At 50.3% G+C, this 17,663-nt stretch overlaps 2 protein-coding genes and 1 non-coding gene across 3 annotated transcripts; 2 read left to right on the top strand and 1 right to left on the bottom strand.

Annotated features, from left to right (window-relative positions):
- The first annotated feature begins 713 nt into the window (after positions 1 to 713).
- Positions 714 to 12,308, top strand: CYP2F1 (cytochrome P450 family 2 subfamily F member 1). The gene is given in 11 exon segments (XM_024979092.2): positions 714 to 961; positions 2,416 to 2,607; positions 2,698 to 2,860; positions 4,971 to 5,120; positions 7,876 to 7,968; positions 7,971 to 8,032; positions 8,321 to 8,497; positions 8,881 to 9,022; positions 9,787 to 9,974; positions 10,503 to 10,644; positions 11,797 to 12,308. Coding segments are annotated over 10 exon segments (1,470 nt in total). The 5' UTR covers positions 714 to 961; positions 2,416 to 2,436; the 3' UTR covers positions 11,979 to 12,308.
- On the top strand, positions 1,875 to 1,946 carry TRNAC-GCA (transfer RNA cysteine (anticodon GCA)). Its single transcript has one exon. It is a non-coding gene; the product is annotated as a tRNA-Cys (tRNA).
- A 713-nt stretch (positions 12,309 to 13,021) lies between the features above and the next one.
- Positions 13,022 to 14,245, bottom strand: LOC101906045 (p53 apoptosis effector related to PMP-22-like). The gene has a single exon (XM_059877543.1). The coding sequence runs from the start codon at positions 14,154 to 14,156 to the stop codon at positions 13,605 to 13,607; it is 552 nt and encodes a 183-aa protein (XP_059733526.1). The 5' UTR covers positions 14,157 to 14,245; the 3' UTR covers positions 13,022 to 13,604.
- Between the last annotated feature and the right edge of the window lie 3,418 nt (positions 14,246 to 17,663).

The raw sequence follows: 17,663 nt of genomic DNA, 5'->3' as shown, positions 1-17,663 counted from the left end.
TTTCTGGGGGTAAAGAGACAAGGATAGAAATCAGAGCAGGTGGGGGGCTTAGGAGAGAGGCAGAAGTGGAGGTGGGCAGTAGCGGGGGTACCCTTCACATCTGAGGCCCTGTCTAGTGAGGTTCCTGCCTGCCCTGCCCTTCTCCCAAGTCTTCCTTGATCCTCAGTCTGGCTTCAGTCCTGTCCACTGCACTCCACCTCTTGGAGGCGTGAGAGACAGACAGACACTCAGTCAGGAGGAGAGAGCGACTGAGAAAAACTGTGGAGAGAGAGAAGCAGGGAGCAAAGAGAAAGGCCACAAAGAAAATGAGGGGGCAGAAGAGATGGTGAAAGACAGAGACACAGAGGAAGAGAGACGGGGAGCAACAGAGACATAAAAAAGAGACAAGAAGATGCAGAGGCCAAAGCGGAGACACGTACAGAATTTCAGAGACAAACCGCAAGAGACAGAGAAGGGTGAGAAGAGCTGTGAAAACGGGGCCCCAGAAAATGAGAATCCTTTCCCACCCCAGTACAGAGACCCTGACTTCATCCCTACCCCTTCATTTGGCCAAAGCCCTACAGTTCTAAACCAGACCCAGAACTAGATCCAGGATCCCCAGTGGCAACAACAACAAAAAATAGAGAAGACTTCACCCCCAATCCAGGACAGATGGCCAGCACTGGCCACAGTGAGAAGAGGTAAGGTCAGCCCAGGGGAGGAGAAGGCAGGGCTCCCAAGGCACTCATTCGAGGCCTCATTCCAGCTGGCTGTGAGCCCCAGCCCAGGCAAGGAAGGCAGGAAAGTGGGAGGGATTAAGTCACTCACCAGATGAACTAGGGAAAAGAGTGGTAAGCAGGGGTGGACGGAGATGATTTAAGGGCAGCTCCCACCCCTCAGTTCCGAGCTCCTGGGCGCACACCTGGAGCAGCCGCTGCCAGCCGGATTGGTCCCTCCAGCACACCCCTCAGCAGCTCAGCAGGTAGAGGGCTGGTCACAGAAGAGGGGGTGACTCTCAAGAGAGAGGGTCACTGGCTCCATCTCCCTGTCCTGAGACTGGCCGGGGTCTGCCTTGTCAGCTCCTCTGAGGGGTCTCTGGGTCTATCTCTCAGGGGCTGTCTCTGGGACCCTGTTCTTGAATTTACCAAAGCGTTTCAGAGTTCCGAGCCAGGGCTTGGCACTGGCTTGGCGTCTTTGTGACGCACTTTACCCAGCCAGGTGGCATCTCTTTCTGCAATGTGACTCCTGGGTTCAGGACACCTTTCGGTCTGTTTCTGCTTATGCCCTCCCGCTGTCTCTGCCTGTCTCCGTCGAATGTCCCCTGCCCGTCTCTCTGTCTGTCCGTCTGAGTGTCTGTCTCTCTCCCTCCATGTCTCTCTGTGTCTGTCACTCTCTTCTCCACTGGCCTCTGGGCTTGCCTCTGCCTCCTCTCTCCATCTGCTCGTCACCCTCTTCCTCCTATCTGTCAGTGTCCATCTCTATGTCTCTCCGTCAGGGTATATCTCTGTCTCCCCCCATCTCTCGTCTCTTTCTCTAGCTCTGTGTCTTCTCTAGTTCGATCTCCCTTCTCTAGTCTCTCTCTGTCTGCCTCTCTTTCTGTGACTTCTCTCTGTCTGGCTATTTCTCTGTCTTGATTTGTCTGTCTCAGTTCCTGTGTGTCTCTCTCTCTCTATATCCCTATGTGAAAGATGATAGATGAAAATTGATAGCTGGTAGGCAGATAGTTAAATAGATAGACATCGATAGATAACAGACTGAAGACAGACAACAGACAGACAGATAATAGATTGTAGTTGTTGTTCAGACGTGTCTGACTCCTGAATAGATAAACAGATAACTAGATACATAGAAGGTAGACATGCACAGATATCCAGATAGCTCACTCTGTTTTTTGTTCCCCGGTGGCTCAGATGGTAAAGCGTCTGCCTGCAATGCAGGAGACCCAGGTTCGATCCCTGGGTGGGGAAGATCTCCTGGAGAAGGAAATGGCAACCCACTCCAGTACTCTTGCCTGGAGAATCCCATGGACGGAGGAGCCTGGTAGGCTACAGTCCATGGGGTCGCAAAGAGTCGGGCACACTGAGCGACTTCACTTTCACTTTCACTTATCTCTGCATGTAACTCTGTCTCTTTTAGTCTCTGTCTCTCTGTCTCTATCTCTCTTCTGTCCCCCTCCATCGGTCTTGATTTCTGTCTCTCTGTATTTTGATTACCTCATGCCCTTTTTTCTCTCTCTCCCTCCCTTCCCCTCTCCTTCCATCTCTTCTCCCATCCCCTGGCCTTTTCCAGTGTCTCCCTCTCTCTACTTCCTTTTTCCTCTCCATCTGCTCCCATTTCTGGGGGCTGGGGGAGGCAAGTCTCCAGAGGGAGATGAGGAGTGAAAGGCTCTCACTCCCTCCCCAGCGCTGCCTTCTCCCTGCCCAACTCCCAACCCAGGTGCCTGCAACTGCCTGCACCATGGACAGCATAAGTACAGCCATCTTGCTCCTGATCCTGGCTCTTGTCTGTCTACTCCTGACCACCAGCTCAAAGGGCAAGGGCCGGCTGCCCCCAGGCCCCAGGGCCCTCCCATTCCTAGGAAATTTGCTGCAGCTTCGCTCCCAAGATATGCTGACCTCCCTCACCAAGGTCAAAAGACTAGGCTTGGCTGAAGGGAGGGCTAAGGGAGAGGGGTCCCTGGCCCCAGAGCCCCCTGTGACCTCTGCTTCTTACCCTCAGCTGAGCAAGGAATTCGGCGCAGTGTACACGGTGTACCTGGGGCCCAGACGGGTGGTGGTCCTCAGCGGGTACCAAGCCGTGAAGGAGGCTCTGGTGGACCAGGCGGAGGAGTTCGGTGGCCGCGGCGACTACCCTGTCTTCTTCAACTTCACCAAGGGCAACGGTGAGCCTGCTCCCACCTCCTCCACTCCCCACCCATTCCACACGGAGGGAGGGAATAGGGCAGAAGAATGGCCTCCCAATTTTGGTGACACTCAGGACTTCTGATCTCACTGATGACCCCAGGTGGAGTGGAGCCAAGTAGGGTGAAGTCTGTCCCACCTTCACCACCCCCAAACCCCACCACCACCTTTTTTTCTTCTTCTTCTTCTTCCTCTGGCTGTGCCATGCGGCATGTGGGATCTCAGTTCCCTGACCAAGGATGGAACTCATACTCCCTGTGTTTGAAGCAGAGTCTTAACCACTGGACTTCCAGGGAAATCCCTCCTTCAGCCATCTTGAATTGTACTTCTACACCCATTCCCATCTCCACCCAACTCCAACCCAATCCAACGCCGACTCTCATTGCAGTGCTTCTCTCTACCCTAACCACATCATCAAATTTCCATCTCAGTCAAGTGGCTTAATTATCTTGCCCCAGTCTGTATTGTCCACTTCTCCCCGATCCCCACCAACCCTGTTTCCATGTTCCCATTTCAATCTCAACTCCATCTCTCTCTCAACACTGACTATACCTCACTGCAGCCTCCATTCCCACTACAAACCTCTCCCAATCTCCATAGTAAAATCTAGTATTAACCCATCCTGATCCTTTAGTCAAACTCAATTCCATTATCATTTTCCTCCCCAGCCCCATTTTCTATCTCAGTCACCTACTGAAGTTTGCAGTCCCTAGGTCTCACTTTTGACCTATATCCCTCTACTGTCGCCAAAACCAATACTACCACATATCGACCCAACCCCCAAGCTCAATCTCAACCCCAATCCACCAATCACTCTCATTCTACCCAGTTCCATCCCCACGCTAATCTCAGACCCAACTTCTCATCTACCCCGTTATCTCCCCTCATCCCCACTTTCGTCCCCAACCCAACTCACACCCAGCTTCATCCCCATCCACCCAGCAACTCACATCACTCACTCCAAACCTCTCCTAGTTCAGTATCTTGTCCTCTGTAGGTCTGGAAGTCACCTAGTCTTGTGGAATTTTTGTAACATAAGTCTCTTACTCAAAGGAAGCTGTGTGGCACGGCCCAATATATGAGAAGGAAAGAACAAAAAGAAAAGGAAGGAAAGAGGAAAAGAGGGAAGGGGAGGTAGGTGGGAAGGAAAGAAGAAAGTTGCTCTAAATGAAAAGGGGGTCCTGGAGACCTATCTCCTAGACTATTCGTCTCCCCCTAAAGAATCACTACAGCTCCCCCTTGCCCTTACACTAGATGGGTCCCAGCTGCCCCAGGATCTGAAGTTGGAAAGTTCTAATTTTTTTTAAAAGAAAAGAAAGAGAAAAAAAGAACACCTATTGGATACTGAGTACACTTGCTACCTTCATGTCTCCTGGTGTGATCTTATGACCTCACCTGTCCAGATGCAAGGAGGTAGAGAAATGCCCGCTACTTTTACACAGAAAACATCTGGATATATATACATCATCTGTTACCAGAAATAGCCAGCATCTAATTATTCAGTACATAGGGTAACAGCAGGGTTCTTCCGCCTAGCCTGCACCTTTGGGCCCTCCCCTCTCCACCCTCAGTCTATTATCATGAGAAGGCTGCTACAAGAGGTCGATGAGATGATGCACACAATGAAGGCAAAACATGATACTTTCTTCCTCTTTAGCATCCAGTTCCCTGAGGACTGGAGGACTAGAGGACTCAGAGATGAACACATGTGAGACCGCATATCCTATTGCAGCTCCTATTGTGCTCCTAGGAGTACAGTGATGGCCAAGACAGGCCCCCACCCAGCTTTCACAGTTCAATGAAGAGGGCAGGTTCCTTGTCAGACAGTGACAGCCCAGAGTCGTCAGGTCTGTGGTAGCAGAAACAGAGACAGGGTAAGCATGACTGTGGGGAGAAAAGCCCAAGGCCCTATGGAAGCTCAAAGGAGGTACCTGACCCAGGCCAGAGGGTCTGAAAGGACTTACTGGCAGGGCTGGGGAGAGATTCCAAACTCGGGGTCTTTCTCTTATCAAACATCGGGAAAGGGGATTCAGTTGACAGCGATCTTGGGAATAGGTCATTGGTGGAGCTGGCCCCTTCCCTTCTACCCAGGCATTGCCTTCTCCAATGGAGACCGGTGGAAAGTCCTTAGAAAGTATTCTGTTCAAATTCTGCGCAACTTCGGCATGGGGAAGAGGACCATTGAGGAGCGGATCCTGGAAGAAGGACACTTCCTGCTGGAGGAGCTTCGGAAAACCCAAGGTCCATTTCCCCACATGCAGCCCATACCCCTCATTCACCTCCAGCCTACTTAGGGAGTCAGGGCAGCCCCATACAATAGCATGGGTGTGAACTCAGAACTCCTAGAGGCTTCTCACTTGACCGGTGATAAGATAGGCGCCCCCTGGAGGTGGATCCGTTTGTGACACTGTGTTTCCTTGAGGTAGGGTGACAGTGGGCGTCCCAGGTGGCGCTAGCAGTAAAGAACCTGCCTACCAATGCAGAGATGCGGTTTCGATCCCTGGGGTGGGAAGATCCCCTGGAGAAGATCCCCTGGCCACCCACTCCAGTAGTCTTGCCTGGAGAATCCCATGGACAGCGGAGCCTGGCAGGTTATGGTCTATAGGGTCGCAGAATTGGACACAACTGAAGCAACTCAGCATGCATGCACAGGGTGGCAGAATATGTCCTGGCCCCTTTGTTGTGCTGTCTCTGTGTGTTATTTGGAGCGCTGCTCCTGTCATTGGAAATGGCAACCCACTCCAGTGTTCTTGCCTGGAGAATCCCAGGGACGGGGGAGCCTGGTGGGCTGCCATCTATCGGGTCGCACAGAGTCGGACACAACTGAAGCAATTTAGCAGCAGCAGCAGCCTGTCATCGTGGCGGGTAATATGCTGCTGCTGCTGCTCTTGAAAACTCACCATGTGTGGGGGCCTGTGCTAAGCACATTTTCAGGCACAAGCCCCTTAAGCCTTGGAACAATCCATCTTGCAGATGAGGAGACTGAGGCACAGAGAGATTGAGCAACCACCTTGAAATGATAAAGCTAGAAAGTAGAAGAGCCAAGATTTAAACCAAAGTCTTAGATACCAAAGTCCTCATGCCAGACATTAATACCCATTTATCCAGTGCTTACAGATTCCAGGCACTATGGTAAACTCTTTGCATGTGTTGACAAGTTGCACCCTCCCAGAAAACCTAGGGAGTTATTACAAGTGATGAAGCTGAGGCCTAGAAAGGTTAGTCATGTGCCTGAGAAGTGCCAGAGATGGGATATAAACCCAGGTCAAAGCTGTCAACCATGAAAAAAAGTTAATAATCAACATTTAAAGTGATGCCTACCATATGCCAGCACTGTTCCAAAACTCTGTATATCACCTTGAAAAATCACCCAGGGACATCCCTGGTGGTCCAGTGGTTCAGACTCCATACCTCCACTTCAGGGGGTGCAGTTTCCAGCCCTCGTTCAGGAACTAAGTCCTGGCATGCTGCACAGCATGGCCAAAGTAAATTTAAAATTTTTCAGTTCTCCTTTAGAAAAGAGAAATCACCCAAACCTCAAAATTAGTACTATCATGAACCCCATTTTACAGAAGAAATTGAGGCAGAGAAAGGTAAATGGCCCTCTACCCTGATCTCCAAATCTTGCTGACTCTGGGGGGAGAAGTGGCAGGTAATACCTCATGGATTAAATGACATGATGTAAGTAAAAGAATAATAACTGCCTGAATTATTTTCTTGTTGCTACTGCAACAAACTGCCACAAATTTAATGTCTTAAAACAATACAAAGTTATTCTCCTCCAGTTCTGGGGGTCCAAAGTTTAAACTGGGTCAGCAGAGCTGGCTTCTTCTGGAGGTTCTAAAGGACAATCCAATTCCTCACCTTTTTTTAGCCTCTCGGCTGCCTGCATTCTTCAGCTTGTAGCCCCTTCCTTCATCTTCAAATCCAGCAGCATAGCATCCGCCAATGTCTCTTCCTCTCTCTCCCCCTCTTTGCATCACCACATCACTTTTGGGGGGTTTGTGAGTTAGCCACACTGTGCAGCTTGATCTTAGTTCCCAACCAGGAATTGAACCTGAGCCCTTGGCAGTAGAAGCACAAAGAACCAACCACTGGACCACCAGGGAATTCCCATCACATCATCTTTTCTACTCAGATCCTTTGCTTTCTTATAAGGACCCATGTGATTACATTAAACCCACCTAGATAATCCAGAATAATCTCCCATCCCAAGATCCTTAACTTAATCACATATGCACAGGCTTTTGGAATTGGGACATGGACATCTTGGTGGGGGGGGTGGGGGGGTGGGAGCATGGCGGGGGGCATTACTCAGTCTACCATACCACCTTTCTTTGGCTCATGATGGCATGATGGCCCTTAACTAAGCATTCCCAGCCACACATTCACTGACTCTTTATAAGAGCCCCATGAGAAGACTATCATCAAGCCCATTTTATAGACGGGAAAACTGAGGCTCAGAGAAGGGAATTTGGTTCCCATAGGTCACATGTAGACTAAGAGGCCAAGCCAAAATCCAGACCATGTCTAGTTAACTCTAGATTCAGTTTTCTGGGCTGTGCTATTGTGTAATGGCCAATGTGGGAATGCCCTGTATTGGTATTGCTTTCTGTGATCCGTTGGGTCATCAGATCATTGGATGTCAGGGGTTGTGTTGTGTGTCATTGCTGAGTGAGGTTGTAGTGTTGTCAGGCACTGGGTGTAAAGTTGTATTGTGTATGCTGTGTATTGTGTCACCAAGAATACCCTGTGCAGCTGTTTAGTATACTGTCGATGTGGTGTAGGGTAATGTGCGTTCTGTGCTGTCTGTTGTGTTGCCAGATATTTTGTGGGCGCTGTTGTGCTGTGTTAGGTGGCCTGGAGCAGGCATTCAGTGCTGTGAGTCACACTGATACGGTTGGGTTGGATGTCGTGCGGTTGCTGCCTGGGGCCTGGTTTGTCGTACACTGTGTCTCGAGCCACGCCCCTTGACCCATTTGCCCTTCACTTTCAGGCAAGCCCTTCGACCCCACGTTTGTGGTGAGCCGCTCCGTGTCCAACATTATCTGCTCTGTTATCTTCGGTTCCCGCTTCGACTACGACGACGACCATTATCCATTATCCACCTCATCAATGAAAACTTCCAAATCATGAGCAGCCCCTGGGGAGAGGTCAGGAGACCGAATTCCATGGGCGAGAGGGTTGGGGGGTCCCGCCAGTTCAGGGCTATCCGGGAAGAAGTGGGTAGGGAAGGAATTGCTATTGGCCCCGCCCTCTCCGTCTGACCCCGCCCCCCCGATGTATGCGGCGGCCCCGCCCACTCTGCAGGGGCTCTGCTGACACACAGGCCCCGCCCCACCCTAGACACACACACACACACACACACACCCCCCCCTTCACCTTACCGTCTCTGCTGCCGCCTGCTCCTCCCAACCCCTCCAACTCTGCTCCATCCTTAGATGTACAATATCTTTCCGAACCTCCTGGACTGGGTGCCCGGGCCACACCGACGCCTTTTTAAGAACTACGGACGCATAAAGGACATCATCGCCCGCAGCGTCCGTGAACACCAGGCTTCCCTTGACCCAAACTCTCCCCGAGACTTCATTGATTGCTTCCTTACCAAGATGGCACAGGTAAGTAAGCCCTACCTGGAAGTCCCATCTCTGATCTGACCTTCCATCCTGCTTCGAACCAACAAGGATCTCGAGATGAGCGTGTTTGGGTCTGAACTCCCCACATCCAGGAAGTGAAGGTGGATCACCTGGCTCTTCTGGGGCCACTCAGGGCCTCCGACAATTAACAGGCTCATTAAGAAATCCTTCAGGGTTTGTTTATTTGATCGGCCGCTTGGCTGAGATTTTCCCTACCCTGCCCTCCGCGCTCCCCAGATCCCCTAAGGAAAGGAAATTGAACGGAGGAGGCGCTGAACTGGCACCCAGTAGCAGCTGTGCAGAGTCTCGGCGCCCAAAGATCTCCCTCCGCCTTGGCTCACATCCCCGGCCCTTAACCCCTGCAGGAAAAGCAGGACCCGCTGAGCCACTTCTTCATGGATACTCTGCTGATGACCACACACAATCTGCTCTTCGGCGGCACTGAGACCGTGGGTACCACGCTGCGCCACGCCTTCCGACTGCTCATGAAGTATCCAGAAGTGCAAGGTGCGAGCGCCGGGAGCCCCGCCCACAGACCTTGAGCGCCCGCCCAGTGTGCCTGGTAGCGAGAGCCGCCACCTCACGCCTGGGTCCCACAGCCGAACCCGCAAGCCCACTGGAGGCTGACCCCACTCACGTGGCTCCCTCGATCCACATATTCTGCCCGGACGGAGACCCGTCCGCAAGGCCTTGCTTTGGGACTCATCTCTGACCCTGCACACAAAACTTGCACAGACGCCCAGAGCCCAGGCCTGCCCAAGAATCCCTCCCCTCCCACCTCACGGCCTGCGACCCCGCCTCCCCAAACTCTGCTTCTGGGTCTTCCCCTTAACCTTCCTGGCCGCCTGGACGCTGTGCGGAGACCGACTGGATCTTTGCCGCCCACCCCACCCCTGATTTCTCAGCTGTCCTGCACACCCTGCTCTCTCCATCCATCCTCCAGCAGCCCTAGTCCTCGAAGCCCCGCCGGCAATCCCATGTGGGACCTGGACTCCAAGCAGCCCTGTCACCCTGTCCGCACAACCTCACCCCTGGAAGCCCAGGCGGGACGAAACTTTCGCCCTCACTGCATCTCTGAACCCAGCCCCTCCCTCTGAACCTCCATCTAACCTTCGCATGCACCCCTGCAGCGTCCCCCGACCCCCGACCCCGACCTCGACTGGAAAGCACTGAGTGGCTGGACTGCTTCCACACGCATGCACACACCTCTTCTCTGCACAGTCGAGTCTGCTGATCCCCTCAACAACCGCTCTCCCCTCCCCCCACCCCAGTTCGAGTCCAGGAGGAAATCGACCGCGTGGTGGGACACGAGCGGCTGCCGACGGTGGAGGACCGAGCGGCGATGCCTTACACAGACGCGGTGATCCACGAAGTGCAGCGCTTCGCAGACGTCATCCCCATGAGCTTACCGCACCGTGTCACTCGGGACACGAACTTTCGAGGCTTCACGATACCCAGGGTGCAGTGGTCACCTGGCAAAGCATACCTAAAACCTTAGGAAGAGGCATTCCACACTCTTGATATGGGCATCCAGGGTTCTAGCAAGGAAGACCCAGGCCCTAGCAACAGACATCTGAGGCCCTTAAATCCAGAACCTCAGCCGCTTCCCAAGACCTCATTCTATACCATACTGGACTAGACCCTGTCCTGAACACCAGGCCCCTTCCCTGTGACCCCTAGGACCCCTCTCTGAAATCCCCAAGGTCTGAGAATTCATACTGGGGACCCCCTGTACCTAAACACTGTTCTGGGAGACCTTACTCCCTCCCCAAGAACCCCAGATTTGTTTCTACAAGGAGGGTATCCGACATCCCTACCTTAGACCCCAACAGAAACATTTTCAGCACCCGTCACTGGGAACCCTAGACACCCATACCCATTTCCTGGACTCCTGATGTAGACCCAGGCTCTGTAGAGTGGAAATCCTCTACTGGGAACCTCCCAGCCCTTTTAACCGGCCACTGATTCTGCCTCCCCACCCACGCAGGGCACAGATGTCATCACCCTCCTTAATACAGTTCACTATGACCCCAGCCAATTTCTGAAGCCCAAGGAATTCAACCCTGAACATTTTCTGGATGCCAATATGTCCTTCAAGAAGAGCCCTGCCTTCATGCCTTTCTCAGCAGGTGAGAGTGGTGGAGGGCAACGGTCAGTCTTTCTGGCCCAATATTCCACCTACATTCCCCAAGCCTAATTCAACTCTCCAAACCCTTTCACTTCTTCATCCCACCCAATCCTCAGCTTTAGATGTGCAGATGTCCTTTCTCCTTCTCAACTCTTCCCCTACAGGCTGATAGCAAATGACAGCCTTGTGGAGGGAGGCAGGGAAACAGGATTGTCATCCAACTTGGACATGGTCATTATCAGGCTCTCCACTGGGTGGTGCAGTTGAAGCGGTTCTGGGTTTTCTTGCCTTTGGTCCTTAAATGGCTGAAAAAAACATCTTTTCCTGCTTAACTCAGTGTTCGAAAAGGTAGTAGGGTGCATAATAATAGGTAACCTACAACATTGCCTACTGTGCGCCAGTGCTACCTCTGAGAACTGTAAGAGTGGTGGCTAAAAGATGCACTTTGCTGCCAGACCCCAGCTTTGTTATATTCTAGTGGCTCGGCCTTGGATATGCTCCTTCCCTTCTCTGTGCTTCGGGTTTTACATCTATGAAATGGTGATCATAAAAAAGCCCACCTCTGGGAGTTGTTATAAGGATGAAATTAATTGATAGTAGGGCTTAGAGCAGCAAGGGCCCACACATACTAAACTAACATAGCATTATATTCTCACTGTTTCACCTCCATTTACCTTTCACAACAACCTGAAAAAAAGTGAAAACGTTAGTTGCTCAGTGGTTTCCAAGCTCCTCTGTCCGTGGAATTCTCCAGGCAATAATACTGGGGTGGGTAGCCATTCCCTTCTCCAAAGGATCTTCCTGACCCCAGGAATCCAACCTGGATTGCAGGCAGATTCTTCACAGTCTGAGCCATCAGGAAAAGTCCCTCATAGCAACCTAATGAAGCACTATTATCCTCCCCATTTCAGATACCTACCCAGAAACTCTGGCTTGCCCAAGATCACATAACTAGTAATGGTAGTCAGGATTCGAATCCCTGCAAGGTTGCACTTGTAGGAGGTCCACAATATACTTAAACTGTCTGTCCCGGACCTTTAGATAGAGGGGTCTGTGAGTCCCCAGTCATTATTCTCATGCTTTCCTCTGAAAGTGGAGGAGGCCCTTCACCCCGTTTTGTCTCATTGCTCCTCCGCGTCCTTTCTCCCTGCAGGACGCCGGCTGTGCCTGGGCGAGGCGCTGGCGCGCATGGAGCTCTTCCTCTACCTCACCGCCATCCTGCAGAGCTTCTCGCTGCAGCCGCTGGGGGCGCCCGAGGACATCGATCTGACCCCGCTCAGCTCGGGTCTCGGCAATTTGCCCCGGCCTTACCAGCTCTGCGTGCTCGCACGCTGACGCCGCATCCCTTCCAGATTCGTCTGTGAACGATGGGGCCTGTCTGGAGGGGTGCTTCGATCCATCGTCTCGTTCCCCTGCGCCCCATCCCTCTCGCTGTCACACTCGCTTCCTATCACCTTGCGCCAGCTGCATGCCCTTCCCCAACATTCCTGTCTTTACCTTCTGAGCCGCTGAAGCAGAAAAAGCCATGGGGAAGGGAAAGCACGTGCCTTGTTTAATCCACAGAATTCGTTCTACTGCACACCCTTTTGTAGAGAAGGCTTTTTTTTTTTTTTTTAATATCACCTGGTTTATTGAGAAAAGTTCATAATAAAACTTCAACTGCTATTTTTACAACTTACAAAATAATTTGATATATAAAATGAATTGGTTTTCATTATGTAAGTACAAATAGTAAAAAAAAGAATAATAATATTCCATGTGATATATCATATTTGCAAGTCAGAGAAATCCCACATTCCTGAATTCTACTGTTAAGTGTTTTATATCAGATATTCTTAATCTGTTTACCAAAGGAAACCAGGTTTTTAACCATATTTAAGTTTTTGCTTACAGTTGCAATCTATCAGAAGTTGTGTCTACATGATTAGAGCCCCATGAAGCCAAAGATGAAAAATTCAAGCCATGTCTTCTCTTTAGGCTGTTGAATGTTACTTTTGTGATGGGAATGGCCCTCCTAATGCTTTACTGAACAACCTACTACTTAAAGGTCATAATGAATTAGACCAGTCCATTTTTTCATCCAGTCTACTCTGGTCTAGAGCATATAGACACCAAAGAGCACAGAATTACTAGTAGCTTTCTACCACACCCCCACCCTATGAACCACTTTAAAAGAGAAAATTTCATCTTAAGATTTCACTGCTTAAGGAGGCCATACTACTGCAACAGGTTTTGGCCATGAAAGAATACTTTCCTAGATGTCATATTAAGTTAATGGAAAGCTTAGCCCCAAATCAATTATTCATGATATTCATTAGAAATTCTCACAAATGACATGCATTTAGGAACCAATTTTGCTTCTTTGAATAGCCAAAGGCTTGAAAAAATATTTTTGTGTGTTTCTTTTAGAATATTTAGTCACTGACAGTTTTTACCAGTATCTTCTTCTTCTCCTCAGTCCTTAATAGACCCAACCCGTTCCATCTGGGAAAAACAGAAACCTAACCAGATTTACTCAAATCTTTGAAACCTTCTCATTTTTACCTTATAAATTATGTGGTTACTTCCATACTCATATTTTTTTACAAATGCAATATCAATGGTATTGCTAGATATAAGGAAGCATTGGCATATTAGTATTGAGTTGGCCAAAAAGTGAATTCAGGTTTTTCCATCAATCTTATGGACAAGCCTGAATGAAACTTTTAGCCAACTTAATAATCAGGTAATTAATTAAAAGAAGTAAGTCTTACTTAACACTACAAAACATTTATAAAAGATGAATATGAAACTATAACACCACTTAAGAAACACTTTCCCCCGATTATTTTAGCATTTTGACCATAGTTTAATGATATGAACATTGTCCCCAAAACAGGTTCAAAGTATTCCGGGGGGAAACAGTTTCTTTCTCTGGAATCTATCTCAGCAGCAGTGATGTTCTTCTGCTCATTCCCCACCTTAGGCAGATGTGTAGAAGTACCTGGGCTTGGCATTGCCCAGCAGGTCATCTTCATAGTTGGGAAGGCAACAGAAGAAGGCACAGCCAATCAGGATAATAGTGGCTGCCCACCCGAAGCCATAGGCCCAGTTATAGATGTAAGTGACAGCAGGGTTGAGGTGAAGGTTAAAGGTCTGAGTGTACTTCACAGGGTAAATTACCAGGGAGATGATCTGGAACACAGCAGCCAGGGCCAGAAGGCCTCTGATTACTCTCAGGAAGGCAAGCATTTGGGGTCCACAGAGGGCAAAGAAGGAGAGGATGAAGCAGATCACCAGGATGATGAAACCGCAGAGCAGCATAGCGGCGGCTGCCCTTCCCCAAGCATATGTCATGAGGCTGTCGCAGACTTCTAGTAAACAATGCCACCACAGCGAGGACGTCTGGCTGTCATCGCTCGACTGCAGCCAGCCGCGGCCGGCCAGCGCGATGATGTCAAAGACGATGGCGCTAAGCAGTAGCAGCGGCAGGATCCACCTGCAGCGCTCGCAGGCCAGGCCGCAGCGCAGCATCTCGACGGCGGCGGCAGGGAGGAGAGCAGCGCGCGAGGCTCGGACACCGGCGGAGAGTGGCCCTCGAGCGCGGGCAGCGCGACAAAAGGGAAGAGGCCTCGAGGAGGCGGCTCTTGGAGGACGCGGCTGGGGGTTGGCAGCGGGGTCGTGGCGCCCGCCCCACCTAGATTCCGGTGACTCCGGAGAAGGCTTTTTGTATCAGTTTCTATTAAATTATCTTTAGAATAGATTCAAACCTACCTTGGCTGAATTAAAGGGAGGAGGACAGTCCTCTAGGATGGACAGAAGTAAGGTCTGGCTGCAGAGAAGGGAGACACCTGGCTTGGATGCGTTCAACCCTCACTCTTAGGGAAGTTTAAAAAAAAAAAAAAATGGGAGAAAGTGTTTCCTGGAGACAGACTTGGAGGTAAAGGCTGGGAGGGCCTGAGTGAAAACAGAAGTAAAGAAACCAAGGCCAAGAAAAAGACAGCAGCCCAGAAAGTTTCCATAGGTCTGCCAGAGACGCAGGGTGCTGTACAAAGATGGAGATGTAAACAGAGAAAGTGAGAGATATGGAGAAATAAACAGACACGGAGACTGGGAAATCACAAGTACTACCACTTACCTGCTGCTGCTAAGTCACTTCAGTCATGTCCGACTCTGTGCGACCCCATAGACGGCTGCCCACCAGGCTTCCCCGTCCCTGGGATTCTCCAGGGAAAAATACTGGAGTGGGTTGCCATTTCCTTCTCCAATGCATGAAAGTGAAAAGTGAAAGTGAAGTCGCTCAGTCGTGTCTGACTCTTAGCGACCCCATGGACTACAGCCCACCAGGCTCCTCCGCCATGGGATTTTCCAGGCAAGAATACTAGAGTGGGGTGCCATTGCTTTCTCCGACCTAGTGCTTCCTATTCACACACTGGTCCAAATGCCTCATTTAAATCTTCCTATGGGGCAAAGCCAGGTGGCGCTAGTGGTAAAGACCCTGCCTGCTAAGGCAGGAGACAAGAGAGAGGTGGGTTCCATCCCTGAGTGGGGAAGATCCCTTGGAGGCAGGCATGGCAATCCACTCCAGTATTGTTGCCTGGAGAATCCCAAGGACAGAGGAGCCTGGCAGGCTATAGTCCATAGGGTTGCAAAGACTTGGACCCCACTGAAGCAACTTAGCACACATACACATGGTGCAAAGCAATTTTGTTATACATTGTTTTAAATAAGGTAGGCTTTTATTTAGTTTATTATTTTTGGCTGCACTGGGTCTTCGTTGCTGCACACAGGCTTTCTCTAGTTGCAGTGAACAGAGGGAGGGGCTAGTCTAGTTGCTGTGCACAGATTCCTCATTGCAGTGGCTTCTCTTGTTGTGGAGCATGGGCTCTAGGGTGTGCAGTCTTCGGCAGTTATGACACAGGGGCTTAGTTGCCCCTCAGTATGTGGGATCGTCTCAGACTAGGGATCAAACTCATGTTCTGCATTGGCAGGTGGATTCTTAACCACTGGACCACTGGGGAAGTGCTATTATATATTTTTACAGCAAAACTGAGGTTGCTCAGAGAGGTGAAGTGACTTGCCCAAGATTACAGTCAGAAATGAGCAGAGCCGGATGCAGAAAGCAGATCTTCTGGCTCCCACCCTGCTCTTTGAAATCTTATGAGTCAGAGACATAGAGGAAAGTAGAGAGATAACAAGGACTGAGACCTGGGGAGGTAAAGAGAATAGAAGATAGAGACAAAGAAAGAAACAAAACAATGACCACAGAAAGACAGAGAGGAAGGGCAATTAATGGGGAAGTGAGGCACTGGAAGGCTGAAACTCTCCCTCATTTCTCGTCCCTCTCACTGAATTATCTCTTTGTCTTACAGTTCCTCCCTTTGGGGTGGATAGCAGTCCCAGGCATGGGGCCTCCCAACCTGGGACTGGATTTGACAAGCTGACAATCCTGCTGACAGTAGCTTTTCTCAAAAACCAGGCATCTCAAGCTTCACTGAGCTAGAGGCAGACAGAATGAGGCTGGCCCCCCAGCCAGGGGCAGAGGTGACATGGGAGGCCCTTCCCTGAGTGGAGTTTCCCAAGGTCATTCAGAAATGGGGACATGCTTTGCTAAGTCTGGGGCCAGCTAGAGGGAGGCTTATAGGCAGTCCCCACATGGGGTGGTGGCTCCCTAATGCCCATGCTGTTCCCACCCCAAGCCAAGTCTGCCCCAAGGCCCAGGCAGGGATGCAGAGGTGGAGGGGGAAAAGGAGATTCACAGGTCCTAAGAAAGAAAGATGGACAGACGGCAAAGAGAGACACATGGTGAAGAAAAAGAGACAGGAAGAGACAGAGAGATATATAGAGCAAGATCCTGAAAATCAAAGACTGGGAGTGAGAGAGACAGAGGAGGAGAAAGAGAGGAATTGAGAAATGGGGAGAGACAGATGTTCAAAGAGTGGGGTGCCATTGCCTTCTCCAGATGGAAGACAAGGAGATGCTAAAGCCAAGATGGAAATTAAGAGAGGCACAGAGCTGAAGAAAGACAGCGATCTGAGAGGACAAAAAGAGATCTGGAGAGAAACCTCAAGAGATGAAATAGAGACAAGGCAGGAAGAGAGACATTTACAAGGATTCAGCCAAAGACAGAGACTGAGAGAAACAGAGTCTGAATTAGAGAAAAAAAGACACAGAAACAGGGATGAAACAAAGCCATGCCTTCATTCAACAAACATTTACTGGGTGCCCACCGTGTGTTGGGCACTATTTTAGGTGCTGGGGATACAGAAGTGAACAAAACAAAACGCCTGCTCTTGAAAAGAGCTTGAAAGGAACTTTCCTGGTGGTCCAGCGGTTAAGACTTCACCTTCCAATGCAGAGGGTGTGGGTTCAATTCTTGGTCAGGGAGCTAAGATCCCACATATCTCGTGGCCAAAAAACCAAAACATGAAACAGAAGCGGACTTCCCTGGTGGGCCAGCAGTTAAGAATCCACCTGCCAGCACCGGGGACATGGGTTTGATCCCTGGTCCTCGAAGATCCCACGTGCTTCGGAGCAACTAAGCCCATGCATCACAATTACTGAGCCTGTGCTCTCGATTCTTCACACAGCAACTAAAGAAGCGACCGCAAGTAGACAGTAGCCTCTATTCGCCGTAACTAGAGAAAACCTGCGTGCAGTAATGAAGACCCAGTGCAGCACCCCCCGAAAAAAGTTAAATTAAAAAAAACACCCAGAAGCAATAGTGTAACAAATGCAGTAAAAACTTCTTAAAAATAACCTGAGAAAAAGGATCCATGTTGGAGGGTGGAGTCCAGGAGGGCACACTTGCTGCAACCCTGCTGTCTGAAGGGTCAGCACCTCTAAGCAGAGCCCTGCCCCTAAACCTCTGCCATTCACCAGACAGAGAAAGGCTGACAGGTAGGGAGATGTGCTACACAAACATGCAGGGAGATGAGGAAGCAGAGACAGAGGGAGATTAAGGTAAAGACAAACTGAAAGAGGCTCAGGGAGAGAAAAAGACACTGAAAAGAGCACGCCAGAGAGAAAATTTGTTTTCAG

Source organism: Bos taurus, chromosome 18 (assembly GCF_002263795.3).
Source record: "Bos taurus isolate L1 Dominette 01449 registration number 42190680 breed Hereford chromosome 18, ARS-UCD2.0, whole genome shotgun sequence".
In the NCBI taxonomy this organism is placed as follows: Eukaryota; Metazoa; Chordata; class Mammalia; order Artiodactyla; family Bovidae; genus Bos; species Bos taurus.
Note: the sequence above shows the minus strand (reverse complement) of the source record. Positions and strands in the feature narration are given on the sequence as shown.

Coding starts and splice junctions, on each gene's coding strand:
- LOC101906045 (XM_059877543.1), bottom strand. CDS start 14,156: ATGCTGCGCTGCGGCCTGGCCTGCGAGCGCTGCAGGTGGATCCTGCCG.